Here is a 15,065-nt window from a genome sequence, read left to right as displayed (position 1 = left end):
CGTGGGATGGGTGTCCCCTCCCCTTGCATCTGGGCAGCCCTGTGACTTGCTTTGACTCACAGAATGTGACAGAGCGAAATTCTGGGACTTCCAACCCAGGTCCCAATAGGATGATCTGTTTCTGCTTCCTTCTTCTTAGAAGACAGTCACCACTCAGTAAACAGTGGCCCTGCCAGAGAGAGAGAGAAAACCAGAGAGAGACAGAGAGAGCAACAGAGACAGACAGACACAGAAACAAAGATAGAGACAGAAATGGAGGTAAAAAGAGACAGAGAGCAAGAGGCAGAGAGAGAGAGAGAGAGAGAGAAGAGGTCTACAGCCATCTTGGAGGGACTGGAGTCAGTCCAGCTCACAGCTGAATGCAGCTGCATGGTTAAGCCTTGGGGAGACCAACAAAAGAATCTTCTACCTGAGCCCCAACTGATCCTTACAAATAATAATGTCATTTGAAGCCACTAAACTCAGGGCACTTACTACACAGCAACAAATGTCTAAAACCCTACACAGGACTAGTCTGGCCCTTGTGTTAACACTAGACTCTATGGGTGTGTTGGAAGCTAAGGGCAATGATTTGGACAAGAGATGAGCCTGGCTTGGATGCAGGTAGTCCCACCTGGCTCTGGAGTCCCCGGACTCTCGAGTATGTCTCCGTCTACACAGAGTTCTGATACAGGCAGAACTCATCTGTGGCTTCCCCTGGATATGTTCTGAAGGAAAGGCCCGCACAACTCTTGACATCGTGTGGGAGCTGGGACAAAAGAGACAAGTCAAGACCAAAGTTTTGATACTTCATACCCGGGTACTTCATACTCGGCAGCTCATTCTTCCCCAAAGCAGCAGCACACACATCGTCCAAATTCTCCATCAGCAGGTGCACCATGTGAGAGGACAAGGCAGGTGCTCCCAAGACCCAGCAGAGGCTCCCACACTCAGTTGTGTGCCAGCACTGGGAGTGAACAGAGCTGTCAGGAGTCACCCATCCCCCAAGGATGCACAGGGGATTAGGAATTCTCTACAACTGCACGTACAGGTGCGGAGACCACGAGGCAGCTGCTGGGACCAAAAGACTCCGGACCAAAGACTCTTCCGGATCCTCAAGCAGTTCTGGGAGGTGAACGCCAGTGGTGGTTTCCTTCTGAAATCTGATCAGTAGATCCGGACCTTCTCATTCCCAGGAAGCAGGTTCTGTTTATTTGCTCACAAAGGGGACACAACACTGAATGGGAAAGCCGTCATTGGGAAGAATTCGTGAGGGTAGCGTCCCAGGGACTCCAAGTCCACATTCATGTCTCCCTGGACATTCCTCCAGGGAGAACGGCCTTTGCCGGCCCAGGCAGCCAGGTTACAGATGTCTGCACAGGCGGGCACGCGACAGACTCCTGCCTGCAGCCCATCCTTGCCGCTCTGGACCCCGTCCTGGCGGCTCCCGCCCGAGCTCTGGGCCCAGAACCACGACGCTCATTTCCAAGGACTCGAGCTGGGGCTCTGTCTGCCTCACGGAACCAGCTCCGTGACATCTTTGGTTGTCCCTCGGAGTCCTCCAGTCAGTCCGTGACTCTTACCTGGCACCTGCTTTATGCCCACGAACACGTTGCTGGGAGACGGTCTTTATTCCGAGTCGGAACACGGAGGTTCAGATCTGGAGCTTTGAAAACCGGTCGTCTGTCCATTCTCCGGCGTGCCGTGGCCTTGCCGGGGCCCTGAGCTGGCCGAGGGGCCTCCACAATCCCCCTTTTAGGAAATCTCTAACATTCTCCACGAGGGGTCACAGAGGCTCCTCGTTCCCGTGTTTGGCTCTCCTGGCGTCCCCTTCCTTGCGCTCCGCCGAATTCCCCCGCTCACCTGCAGTGACGGGGGTCTGGAGCCTGACGGGCACCAGTTCTGAATCTCGTGCTGTGGAGGGTGAGGAGACGGGTCCCCGGTCTCAGTCACCTGCCCGGCGCAGCAAGCTCTGAAGACAGCCGCGTGCTCCGACAGCTCGCTGGGATTCCTCCGTGGCGCAGGGGCTCTGCGCGCCCCGGCTGGTCAAAGCCGCGGAAGGAAGCCCACCGGGCATGCCCATTGTGTGCAGGGCACCGGCCAGCTCCTCCAGGAACCAGCGTTGGTCCCTGCCCTGTGTTCCGTGTGCCCGGGACCCAAATTCTAGGAAGTGCTAAACAGCCGACTCACACAAAAGCTTGTTCACCTCCCCCAGCTTCCCCAGGCCGGGCCGGTAGGAGATGCCCCTTAGCAGGTTCACCCCTGGATCCCAGGGGCTTGGGTTCAGGGCTAATGAAGTCCTAGCTAGCCTCAGTGCAGAGCAGAACAGCTTAATCACAAATGAATTTCTCACAGATGTGCCGCTGGTCACCCGGTTCCCAGCCAGGGCAAATCCACCCCTGCCAGGGAAGAACGAGCTCCGAGCCCAGGCCGCCTGGTGGCTTGTCAGGGTGCTGCAGCGAGGCATGGGTGCGGTCCCCACCGCTAACCCCAGCCTCTGTCCCCTGTGCAAGGTAGACAACACCTGCCTTCAGACGCAAGCCCTGGGGTCATTACTTAGAGTGGGGCAGGCCCTCTCTAGCAGACCCAAGAGCCAAAGGATTAATCCAGACCACAAAACCCTAAGCGGGGGCTCCTGCAGAGGGCCTGGTTCTCACACTCCAGCTGCATCAGAATCCCAGGGGCCTCATTACAGACAGACAACTGGGCCCACCCCGGAGTTTCACAGAGAATTTGCATTTCTAAGAACTTCCCAGTAGGGACTGAGCTGGTCAGGGCTCAGGCTGACCCAGTGTGTGGTAAGGGATTGGGTGTATGGTGTCTGATAACGGGGCAGAATCTGTCCCTGCACAGGCCCAGAATGTCCGGATTTGCTAATACTCCCACGCCCGTGCGGTGGACCATCTTCTCACCACTCGAGTACCGTGCCCTGGTCCCTGGTGCCGTGTCCAGAGGCGAAGGGGCTGGACAGAGGCTGATTTGCAGCAACAGGACTTAACGGGCTCGTCCTAGAGCTTCTGAGTGGCTTCCAAGCCGTGGAAAGCCCAGCTGCTCCGTCTCTGAAAGGCAAGGTCTGTGCGGAACTATTTGGTAAAATACAAAAGTCAAACCGTGATAATAAAATAGTGTTTGGTGATCAGTGGAAAGTGAACTCCCGACATAATTCAACCAGCAACCTGACACCAGACTTCAAAGGGGGCAGCTCCCACCGCAAGACATTTATGCTCTGTGGCGAGCCAAAGCCCCAGCCCACTCTTCTCAAAGCTCCATTGTCTGAGTTTCTGGCAGGTGGCTAGTGGTGGCTCAGAGGGGTCCTATGGCCACACGAGCCTGAGCTGCCCCCAAACCACAGGACCTGGTTTCAGTATTTCGAAGGCATTCTTTCCAGGATTTTTGAAGTTCAAGTAATTAAGGCCGGGTACTGAAATTTCACGCAGCCCCTCGCACTGGAGACCATGGTCACGCACCCTCTTGGAGCACATTGCCGATAAAAACCACAACTCTGTGCCACATGGTTTTAGAAAGAAAATGTGAAACTACCCAGCCCAAACTGTCAATCTGGGCACGCTGGAATCCACAGATACATCCCCCCCTTCCCCCACTTTTCTGTAATTTCCTCCACTGTGATTCCTCTAAAGCACGGCTTGTCTCCACTTATCTGTCTTCGCTGTTGACAAACTGTTGGAGCAATCACCTCAAATTCATTCTGGATGTAATTTCAAGTGGCACTTCTCCTTCTCCTGTTAAAAACGGTCTTGCCTCATTTCAGTTTTATTTTTTTCTCGCCTTTCTGTGAACACTCTCCTCCTTGGCCAGCTGAGTAACGATGTTGAGTCAAAGATGTGTTTGCCTTAATGCAAGCAAACCAAACAGGAGCTCCGTGGCCAACAGAGACCCAAGGGCCAGATAAAAGGCCAGGAGGCTTTCTCACAGCTAGGTGCGAGCTGCACCCACCGAGTTCCGCATTCACCTGAAGGGTCCTTCTGCAGAAAGGTTTCTGTGAAAATACTTCCATCTAGCAAAAAGCAATGATTAGGAAGGGACTGGCAAACTTCAGAGTCACATTATATCGTCTTTTTTAATTGGAAAGTTTAGAAAGTAGTCGTTTGATTTTCAACATACGTATCATCGTGTGTTCTATGGTTTGTCGTTTTGTTTTGTATTTAATGAAAACTGTTTTTAGAGCAGTTTTAGGTTCACAACAAAATTGAGAGGGAGGTGCAGAGACGTCCCAGAGGCTTCCTCCTCATCAACAACCCTCACCAAAGAGGTACGTTGGTTACTAAGGATGAGCGTACTTTGACTCAAAATCGATAGTTTGTCTTGGCACCCTTGATGGTGTACATTCCGGGGGTTGGACATTCTGGGGGTTGAGTGACATATATTCAACGTCATCATATCAAACAGAATATTTCCACTGCCCTAGAACTCCTCTCTCCTCAGTCCATTGTTCCCTGTACACCCCCATCAACTACTGAACTTTTCACTGTCTCCATAGTTCTGCCTTTTCCACAATGTCTTATAGGTGGAATCACACAGTATGTGGCCTTCACAGACTAACTTCTTTCACTTAATAATACACATTTAAGGTTCCTCTATGTCTTCTGTGGCTTCATAGTGCATTTCTTTCTAGCACGGAATCGTATTCCATTGCCTGAAGGGACCTCACCTACGGAAGGACATCTTGGTCGCTTCCAAGTTTAGGCAATTATGAATGAAGTTTCTATAAACATCTGTGTGCAGGCTTTTGTGGATGTAAGTTTTCAACTCCTTTGGGTAACTAATGAAAAGCATGATTACTGGATCATATGACGAGAGCGTGTGTAATTTTGTAAGAAACGGCCAAACTGTCTTGCACAGTGGCTGCACCATTTTGCTTTCCCGTCAGCAGTGAATGAGATCTCCTCTTGCTCTACAACCTTGTCGGCATTTAGTGCTGTCGGTGTTCAGGTTTTGGCCACCCTAATCAGTGTGTTGTGGTATCTCATTGCTTGATTTTGCATTTCCCTAGCGTCGTATGATACAGAGCACCTTCTCCTAGTTTATATCTGTGTATCTCTTTGGTGAGGGGGTCTCTTACAGTCTTTGGTCCATTTTTAGATTGGATTGTTTTCTTATATTCTTGAGTCTTATGAGATCATAAGATGTTTTAGATTATAGTCCATTATCAGGTGTGTCTTTTGCAAATACATTCTTCCCGTCTTACGGATCGTCTTCTAAAGTCTCTCGGCATTGTCTTTCAGAGTAGAAGCTTTTTTTGTTTTGTTCTGTTTGTTTGTTTTAAGGGAAAGAGAACACAAGTGGGGAGGGGCAGAGGGAGAGACCGAGAGAGAGTCTCAGGCAGGCTCCATGTGCAGCACAGAGCCCAATGCAAGGCTCCATCCCACGATCCTGAGATCATGACCTGAGCCAAAATCAAGAGTCAGATGCTTAACCAACAGAGCCACCTGGGCACCCCATAGTGTAGAAGTTCTTAATTTTATAAAGACCAGCTAATCAATTGGTTCTTTTGTGGACAATGCCTCTGGTGTTGTATCTAAAATGTCACCACCACACCAGAACGTAGAGGTTTACTCCTCCGTTCTCTTCTAGGAGTTTTACAGTTTTGCATTTAGATTTAAGTATAGAATGCATCGAGTTAACTTTCATGACGGGTGTACAGTCTGTGACTAGATTCTTTCTTTTTTTTTTTTTTTTCATGCAAATCTCCAGCTGTTCTAACTCCACTTGTCGCAAAGGCTCTGTTTGCTCCATTGTATTGCTTCTGCTCCAGACTGCTGACACGACAATTCATGTGGGTCTGTGTCTGGGCTCTCTACTCTCTTCCCCGGATCACGGATCTGTCTGTCTGCTCTGCTCCACGACCTCACTGTCTTCCGTACCGTAGCTTTCGAGTTAAGTACTGACGGAGGGTAGTGTCGGTCTTCCGAGTTCTTCTCCTTCAATACTGTATTAAGTATTCTTGGGTCTTTCACTTTCTATATGGACTTCAGAAATAGCTTGTTGTTATTGATAAAATGCTGGTATTTTGCTTGGGATTGCCCTGAATCTACAGACCAATTGGAGGAACTGATATCTTGACACTTCTGAGTCTTCCTATCCAGGAACATGGTATCTTTCTCCATTTATTTCGTTCTTTTGACTTTGTTTGTCAGAACTTGGTAGTCTTCCTCATATAGAACTTATCCATATTTTGTAAGACGTATACTAACTCTAATACCTAAGTATTTATTTCTTTTTTTTTTTCTGGGTGTGTGTTGCAGGGATGCTACTGTAAAGGTATTGTGTTTTTAATCACGGAGTTTACTTGTTCATTCCTGGCCTATGGTAAAACAACGGACTTCTGTATATGAACCTCGTATCCTGAAACTATACTCTAATGACTGATTAGTTCTAGGAGAGTTGTGCTTGTACTTGATCCTAGTGAGAAAGCCTTGAGTTTCTCACCATTAAGTGTGAACTAACTGTATGTTTTTGTAGATATTTATCAAGTTGAAGAAATTCCCCTCTATTTCTACTTTACTTAGAGGGCTGGTTTTTTGTTTTTTTTTTTTAATCATGAATGAGTGTTGGATTTTGTCAATTATTTCTTCTGCGTCTACTGATAGGATCGTGTGATTTTTCTTTTACAGTCTGTTGACATACTGAAATACATCAATTGATTTTGAAACGTTGAACCAGCCTTAGATACCCAGGATAGATCCAAACTGGTTATCGTATATAATTCTTTTTATGTTTTGGAGGGTATGATTTGTTACTATTTTGTTGAGAATTTTTGCATTTATGATTATGAGAGATATTGGTCTGTAGCTGTCTTTTCTTGGGATGTAATTTATGTCACTTTACTAATGCACATTAATGACGAAACTGGTGGACTGTTGCTTCCTGGTCACAAGGAAGGGCTTCTCTGTGCATCTGCTGCATGTTCTCTGGTGACTTTGTGCTGTGCCAGAGATAGGCATGGGAAGGTCCACAGGCTTTGGAGATAGGCTGGGTTTGGATTCAAGGTCCATGCCATGTTAACTGGGTGCCCTGTGCGAGTGAGTTGTTAATTGTCCTAAATTTCCACTTCTTTATCTGCAAAACGGATTTACTAAAAAACAGCAGTACACCGTCTCGCAGGGTTTGTGTGAAGATTAATTGGTATAATCCAGGCGCGGCGCTGGACATGTCGTAGTAAATATGTACTGTTACTATTTTTGCTGTTCGTCCCGCCTACATCTTATTGCTTTAGTCTGAGCTAAAAACCCAGGGCGTCTGGGTGGCTCCGTCAGTCGAGCGTCTGAGTCTTGGTTCGGGCTCCGGTCTCGGTCTCAGGGTCAGGCTCGGTGCTCAGGGAGGTCCTCTTCCTCCTTCTCCCTCTACCCTCCCCTACGCGTACTTGTTCTCTCTCTCAAATACATAAACCTTCCAGAAATATATAAGCTTAAACCCTTTTTTTCCGTAGTGTACTATTTAATTAGGACACTTAATTTTTAGTCTCTTTTCTGGAGCCTTTTCCCGTGGCACTGGGATAGTGCACATTGATGCCTGCAAAATCAGCCTGACTTAAATTTAGCAGTGATTTTTTTCAATCTATAAAATAATATTAACATCTCCTAAAAAGCTATAAAATGGAAAACTCCAATTAATCATTACACATTAACAGGGGTGCCTGGGTGGCTCCGTCACTAAGCGTCTGCCTCCTGCTCGGGTCGTGATCCCAGGGTCCTGACTCAAGCCCCGCATCGGGCTCCCTGCTCCACGGAAAGTCTGCTTCTCCCTCTCCTACTGCCCCTGCCTGTGTTCCCTCTCTCGCTGTCTCACTCTGTCAAATGAGTAAATAAAATCTTTTTTAAAAACTCATTACAGGGACGCCTGGGTGGCTCAGTTGGTTAAGCAGCTGCCTTCGGCTCGGGTCATGATCCCAGGGTCCTGGGATCGAGTCCCACATCGGGCTCCTTGCTCGGCAGGGAGCCTGCTTCTCCCTCTGCCTCTGCCTGCCTCTCTGTCTGCCTGTGCTCGCTCGCTCTCTCTCCCTCTGTCTCTGACAAATAAATAAAATCTTTAAAAAAAAAAAAAAAAGAAAAACTCATTACACATTAACAAGTGTTTGCATGTGTAGTGTGGCTTCAGGTTTATAAACTAGCATCTATACTCAGTCTTCTGAATAGTTTTCTGTACAGTATGTTTGTTTTTCACATCCTGTGTTGTTTTCTAGTTGTTTTTCTCTCTGTATCCAGATGATTATACACTTTGAATTGGGAGGAACATTAGCATCTGCCTAAGTAAACTTCTCTCAAAAACCAAAATCCCTGGTGTGGGGGTGTGGGAAGGTAGTAGAACAGCGGAAAGGTGGTGGTGGTGCCCAGTTCAGGCTTACACACTTCCACGTTACACAAACAGCCTGGAGCAAGGGTTCACCTTTAGTCACTAAAAACACGCCATCTCATATTGAACGAAATTCACTTCTTTGTAACTCCCTCCCTTGGGCCCTAGTCTGGTGTCTGAATCTACTTGGGAAAAACATGAAATACACCTGAAATATGCTTTTTGGAATATGAAATAATATGAAACCCACCTGAGAACCCCACGTCTCTGAAGACGCTTACTCTCCCCTTACACGTGTCTTCCCAGGCTCAGGTAAACCTGTTTGCATCTCCCTAGTGTAGAAGTTTCTAGAGCTTTACTAACTCAGTCCAGCTTTTTTTTGCAAAGGGAACGACATTTTCATCTTTGCCTTAGAACGGGCATGAAATCCTGTAAGTACAGAAGCAGGACTGCTTCTGTACACATGCACGGGTGTGCACAAAGAGTGTGCCTTCAGCTCCTCTTTGAATAGAGGGGGTGGCCAGAGATCATTCGCATCAAAGACAGTTGTAATTTCTTCAATTTCTCCACAGACACTGAAGCCTTACTTTCAGGCAGATAGTGATTTTTTTTTTTCCCAAAAGCTCCACACTTCTAACATTAATTGAGAAAACCATCTTTCCTAGTTCAATATGTAAGACTTATCTTGATAGAAAGGTGTTAAATGGAACTTCTGAGTCTGGAATCATGAGGCCATGTGGTCTTCCCTACAGAGATGCCGTACATAAGACAAATGTTGGCTGCAAATTCAACTTTCAGCCGTCTCCAACCATCTGACGAAGGCCCCAATGCTACCCGTCTAGCGGACTGAGAGCCATGTGTTCCTTGCACCCAGGCGCGAAGGGCCAGCGCTCCTCCACTCGTCCAGGAGGGCGCGCTGAGCGGTGTGCTGTGGCCGGCTGTGCCCCCAACGATTTTCTGGTCAAGGAAAAGTTCAGGACACAGCCTACCAGGTTGTTTAGAAAAAAGAATGATGCAATGATTCACAACAAAACAAAACATACTTTAAACAGCATACAGTCTTCATTTTTGTCTTAATTTAAGCAGATTTGTGGCAGGCACTTTCATGCTGGGTTCTGCTCACAAAATAGACGCCATCTTCACCGTTTCTAGAGAACTCAAGGGGCTGACGGCATGCTCAGACCGCTCTAAAGGAACAAACGAGGAGTTGGACCCAGATTTTCTTATGCCAAGGTGGAGCTCTCCCTCCACTACTGCTGCCAGGTGCAAATACGCAACAATAACACAAAATCCGGCACTATGAACCAAGGCAAAGGAGTTACCTGAGTGCTGAAATCTAACCCGTAATGTGCAGGCACAAAAATGCATTTCATAATATCCTATATTTCTATCCTAGATCCTTCTGTCTTTAATTTCCAAACTCTGCCTTCTAGCTTTGGAATAACAGGCAAAACACCACTCGGGGAAGGAATGGAGATGCACAGAATAGCAGAGGAAGAACAATGGACCGCACCAGCGAAAGAAATGCGCCCAACCCCTGGGACCCTAGCCAGTGACTTTCAAGAGCCACAGCAGCTAAAACCAGCTCAGGAGACCAGACACACACCATGCACCGGGACAGGTACTCTCCTATCTGGAAAAGCAAACCGTTGCAGACCACGCTAAACCTGCTGTATATCAGAAAACGCCTTGGCTCAGGATGCCTGGGTGTCTCAGTGAGTTAAGCCTCTGCCTTCAGCTCAGGTCATGATCCCGGGGTCCTGGGATCGAGCCCCGCATCGGGCTCCCTGCTCAGCGGGGAGCCTGCCTCTCACTCCTGCTCTCCCACTCACCCTGCTTGTGTTCTCTCTCCACCGTCTTTCTCTCTGTCTCTGTCAAATACATAAATTAATTAATTTGAAAAATAAAAAAAAAAGAAACTCCTTCGCTCATTTTCATCCTGATTTAATAGAATAAGGAACAATCATAACTTACTTTCTTCCTCTCCAAACCTGTGGAGAAAAAAATCACCTCCTGGTGCTTTTGTTACTCTCCTTGTGCGCTTTTAATGGGTTTTATCTCCCCAGATACAGTCTCAGGGGCAGGGACCATGACTGTCCTCTTTTAGGTCACCCAAGTAAGAAGCATTTGGAGGACACAAAGCATTACTTTGAGTAAAAATAAGAATGTAAACATGTGGGGTGCCTGGGTGGCTCAGTTGGTTGAGCAACTGCCTTTGGCTCAGGTCACGATCCTGGAGTCCCGGGATCCAGTCCCACATCAGCTCCCTGCTCGGCAGGGAGCTTGCTTCTCCCTCAGCCCTCTCCCTTTCATGCTCTCTCTCTCATTCTCTCTCTTTCTCAAATAAATAAATGAAATCCTTAAAAAAAAAAAAAAAGTAAACATGTTTGTTACACTCGCCACTTGGTTGAAATGAATATTTTAATTCTAAGTAACTAAAAATCCTGGAGCATAGGAAGCACACAAAAAATATTCCCTAGTGTATTTGAAACAGCGTGTTAGAAAATACATTTTTCATCAATATGAGAAACATTACCTCTTCCCTTTGATCGGCGTTGACCATCAGCCGAGTTTCTCTTGTCTTAGGAGCAGCCCAGGGTCTAGGAGTAGACACTGGAAAGAAATACTTTAAAGTTATCAAGGACTCACCTACTTATGTAGCAACACAATGAAGCATTTGATATTATAAATTTCCACTACCTTATATATAGAATAAAATATGAATTCACATAGGGATACATTGCTTAATATTTAATATCAAGTTTAACATTTGAGTAATAAATTCATCCTTTTGGCACAAAACTGGAAATTTACAGTTTTTTCTTTCAAAATTTATTCTGGTATTTCCATATTTAATACTATTTTTTATATGCACAAGTGTTGGTAGATTTTTTTATTTATCACTGTATAGAAATCAAAAATGGTATCAGGATGTTTCAATCCTTAAAATTCCAAGAAAAACTAAACTTATTTTGGTAGAGACAAAAAACACATTTTATATGTAGCATTTAAATATTCCAAAATTTTGGCAAACAGCATTTGTATTTGGAACAAGGTCCTGCATGTCCCAGAAAATGTTACTATTTTCCTTTTGTGAATGTTTATGAACAGGTGGCTAACTTGACATCTCGTACGGAGGTCTAGTCTCACGACTGCAACAGCTCTATGATTACAGGTGATGACAGATTTCCATGTGTGGGATGCCTCATCACATGATCTATTAGGAAACACGGGACACTTGCTAATGGTGGAAAGAAATGTTCTGACAACAGATACCCCTCCCGACTCACCACAGAACCTCCCTAGGTCACCTGCACACGTATCTGCTCTCAAGTGAGAACCATTGTTTTGATTTTTTTTATTCCTTCTATCTCTAATTTAAAGCCTTCATTCAGATGTCCCGGTTTCTGTGTGCACTCAGAAAGATCCACAGTCTGTGAGTTCCCAGGCTTTAAGTTCCGTTTACGTATATAATTGGGCAGGTCAGCGTGACCAGCCAGAAGCCATTCATACCCCCAATGACGGGCTCCAAACTGTCCGTCCTTTCACTGGGGGAGCTCCGGCACTTCACCCTGAATTCCCAGAGGGAGGCGCTTTCTCAACAGGCTTCCCACACCCCCCCACGCTTCGCTCTTTGGGAGTTCCATGGGCACATGAAAAAGTGACGGGCCCTTTTGCTCCAACACACCTCGCCACAATTTGCCCTTGAATTTTTCTGTTCTTAAAAAAAAAGTTACTTTACTAACAATGTTTAAATCTTCTCTGGAAGTTGACTTTCTTTGTTAAATGGGTTAAATGCACAAATCATGGAAGCAATCTGCAAGTTGGAACAAAACATCTTTAGACATTTTTATGAAAATAGCACATAACAATATTGGGGGTAAAGTGAAAGATCACATTGTCTGTAAGACCCAGAGCACAGGTTAGGGAAGAGAGTCTAGAATATTCACGCGAGGTAGTAATGTGAATGCATAGTTAATAGGAGATGGTGCTCACCTAAACATATTTCGTGTTAGCGTTTTGCCCAAAGGAAAATGGGTAAATATCAGTGGGTCATGTTCCCTGAGTACCAGCACCGCCTACACCAGTGCCTGGCATGCTGAGCGTTTAAGGAACGCTTAGGCAAGAATCCGGGAGGACTTCGCTCACCCTGGAGCGCTACAGACCTCAGAGAAGGTAGCATTCATCTACGGACCCCATGAAGCTCTTCCATGGGCTACTTGATCCAACCCATCCATCTGAATGCACCACGAGCCACCCAGCGGCGTAGGCCGGGTTTCACGCACTCTCCCCTCGCTGGCGTCCCGCACAGGTAACAGCTGTGCTTCCGTAAGCGTCCGTGATACCGCTGGGATGAAACCCACGGTGGGGTATGACTGCTGTTACGGGACTCGACAAAGTAGATTTAACTCACAAAATTTCTTGCAGCCCTGCTTTAAAATCCCATGTTCTCACACCTCAAACACTTTTTGAGAACGCGGGCTTTTCATCCCCCGGCGACTTATCACATGTCTTTGCGCAAAGGACTCAGCAAGAGGGACACGCCCAGCATTTATCGAAATGACTTTCCTCACTCTGGTGAGAGAGGCCGCCCAGGTCCCAAGGGAAAAAATGTGCAGTGTTCTGACTCTGCGATTTGGATTTGGTTCTTGATGATTGCTGTCACGGAGGTTAGTTCACTAAAGGAAATATCAACCCCATAAGTACAATTTTACAGGGCCCATTTATTTAAAAAATTATACTGAAATCAACATAGTTTCAAAAACACCCCACCTGTAAGGTTAAACTAACCGGAAGGCAGATGACATCACTACTTCCCAGAACTAAGTGCTAAACACTGAAAACACTTATCAAAATCCAGAAGAAACAAATAGGAAAAATACACACTTTTAAATTTTATGTTCTAGAGCTTTTGTTTGATTTCTGTTCCTCGGGCTTCCTCCTGAATCGGCTTCCAGAACTCCTCACAAGGGCTCACGCTCTTCAAGGGTCCGCATTTGGCCGGCTCCTTCGGCAACTCTGTAATCTTATTTTCAGAGAGAACAATAATTGTATTTCAGTGATATTGTAGTGGCAAATTATGAGTCAGCAGATAATTAGGACTTTAAAATTCCATTTCTAAGCCTCAGAGTCTAACACTTGGACACTTGACAGGTATCTAATTAGGAAAGGGTTTTTTTTCAACAGTAACTTCTGACCCGGCAAGAGTAATACCTTTGAAAGTCTTTGTCCCTAAGCTCCAGGGGCTCATTTGTATTTAAGAATTAAAGGGAACAATTTGAAGGGAAGTGAACTGTGCTTTTTTTTTTTTTCTTTCCTCCTTCTCTTTCTCCTCCTCCTTCTGTCCTCAGTGATAGCAGCTAGGAGCTGACCTAGGAGACTTCTTTGGACAAGCAGGGGAAGCAGAAGAGAGACGTCAGGACGGAATGGAGAAAGAAGAGAAAGAGAAAGAGCCTTGAGAGCTGCGAGAGGAAGTAGATCAAGAGAACTGTCTGCTACAATTCCATTTCTAATTCCATCTCCCTTTGCCGGGGGACTTTGGAATTACCACACCCTATAAACCAATTGTCACCTAGAAACAGGCCGGCGTGGTAATAAATGACGCACCAGGAGTCTCCCCTCCTCTAAATGTCCTCTCTTAGAAACTGGGAGGGCCTGTCACACTGATAAGGCCTGGTTCGGTTGATAAGCAGAACTGGATACCTGGAGAAGCTTTTTTAGAAGAAGAACTAGTTAGTGCAGAGATTTTTAACTCTGGGGTGGATCCCCTGTGTTCCCTTCAAGGAGAATCAAGTCAGGAAGTGCGGGGCTCTAAAGAGATTGGGGGATTTGGGGGGGGGGGGATGATGATGATGATGATGCGAATGTAACTGACGTCAGCACAAGTCACACAATGTCTTCCGTCCAGTTTCTAAAGCAGCTCCTCACTAGGTGAGGTCGATCTGGGCGGAGGCTGCGGTGGCCCCCCGGGTAGGTTCCCTCCTCCCTGGGCAGGAAGAGCTTTCACCCGCCGAGGCTGCTGCTGGGGCTCCGCCGGAACAGAACGGCCCTGAAAAGACAGGGGCGTCCGTCGTGCGCGTCATCACTTGTGCCTGCGAGGGTACAGAAAGCAGCCCCTCAGGGTGTAGGGGCTTGGGGGGCATGGTGTTGGGGTGTCCCCTCCTGACCGCCTTTCTGCGTCTCACGTGTCCCTGAGGGGCTGACGGGGTCTGCCATTGCTTCCACCTACGCAGGGCAGAGGGGCTGCAGGGTCCGGGGCCCCCAGTTCCTGGGTCGCACATTTGCGAGGGGACACACGGAACGCTGCGGCAACGGGCGTGCCTGTCCAGGGCTTCTCAGCCCCGCTCCCAGCTTGCCCTCAATCCTACTGGGGAGGCGCCGGAGCGCGAGGTACGTGCGCGCCGGGAATGGGGGACACTTGGGGAGGCACCGGCAGGGCCACGTGTGTGCCCCAGCTGCACGCCCGGGCGCGCTGCGCGGCGTGGGGCGGTGCGCGGGGTGCATGCAGGGGTGCGGAAATGCCAGTTATTTGCGGTGCGTGGAGTGCAGGGCGCGGCGCGGCGCGGAGGGGGTTGGTGCCGGCGAGGAAGCCCGCAGGGTTGGCGCTGCTCCGGGCCCATGCAGGGGGCGGTGAAGTGGGGGTGTCCGCGGGGCGCGGGGTGCATGCGGGGCGCCGGGAGGTGCGCGCGGGGCGCGGGGCGTCGGGGGCGCCTGTTCACCCCCAGGAGCAACTGCAAGGCTGGAAAGGAGAGTCGCCGCCAGCCCGCGGTTCAGTA

The 15,065-nt window shown here is 47.8% G+C and overlaps 1 protein-coding gene across 7 annotated transcripts in view; it reads right to left on the bottom strand.

The window, feature by feature from the left end:
* LOC101683137 overlaps nt 1-15,065 on the bottom strand; it is a 69,992-nt gene that overhangs the window by 38,005 nt on the left and 16,922 nt on the right. For 5 of the 7 annotated variants that reach the window (XR_006606785.1, XR_006606784.1, XR_006606786.1 and 2 more), the window contains exons 2-3: nt 13,177-13,315; nt 10,826-10,902 (exon numbers count right to left, since the gene is read on the bottom strand). Coding sequence is in view for 3 of the 7 variants with exons in the window: in XM_004769580.3 (XP_004769637.2) it covers nt 10,826-10,902; nt 13,177 (78 nt within the window). In the remaining 4 variants the exon portion in view is untranslated. Of the gene's footprint in view, nt 1-10,825; nt 10,903-13,176; nt 13,316-13,861; nt 14,136-14,164; nt 14,339-15,065 lie in introns of those variants that run through there. The other 2 variants (XM_013044390.2, XM_045080062.1) reach the window with 2 other exon arrangements.

Source organism: Mustela putorius, unplaced genomic scaffold (genome assembly GCF_011764305.1).
Source record: "Mustela putorius furo isolate JIRA1106 unplaced genomic scaffold, ASM1176430v1.1 tig00000450_pilon_pilon_pilon, whole genome shotgun sequence".
Lineage (NCBI taxonomy): Eukaryota > Metazoa > Chordata > Mammalia > Carnivora > Mustelidae > Mustela > Mustela putorius.
This window is presented reverse-complemented; position numbering and strand designations above follow the sequence as displayed.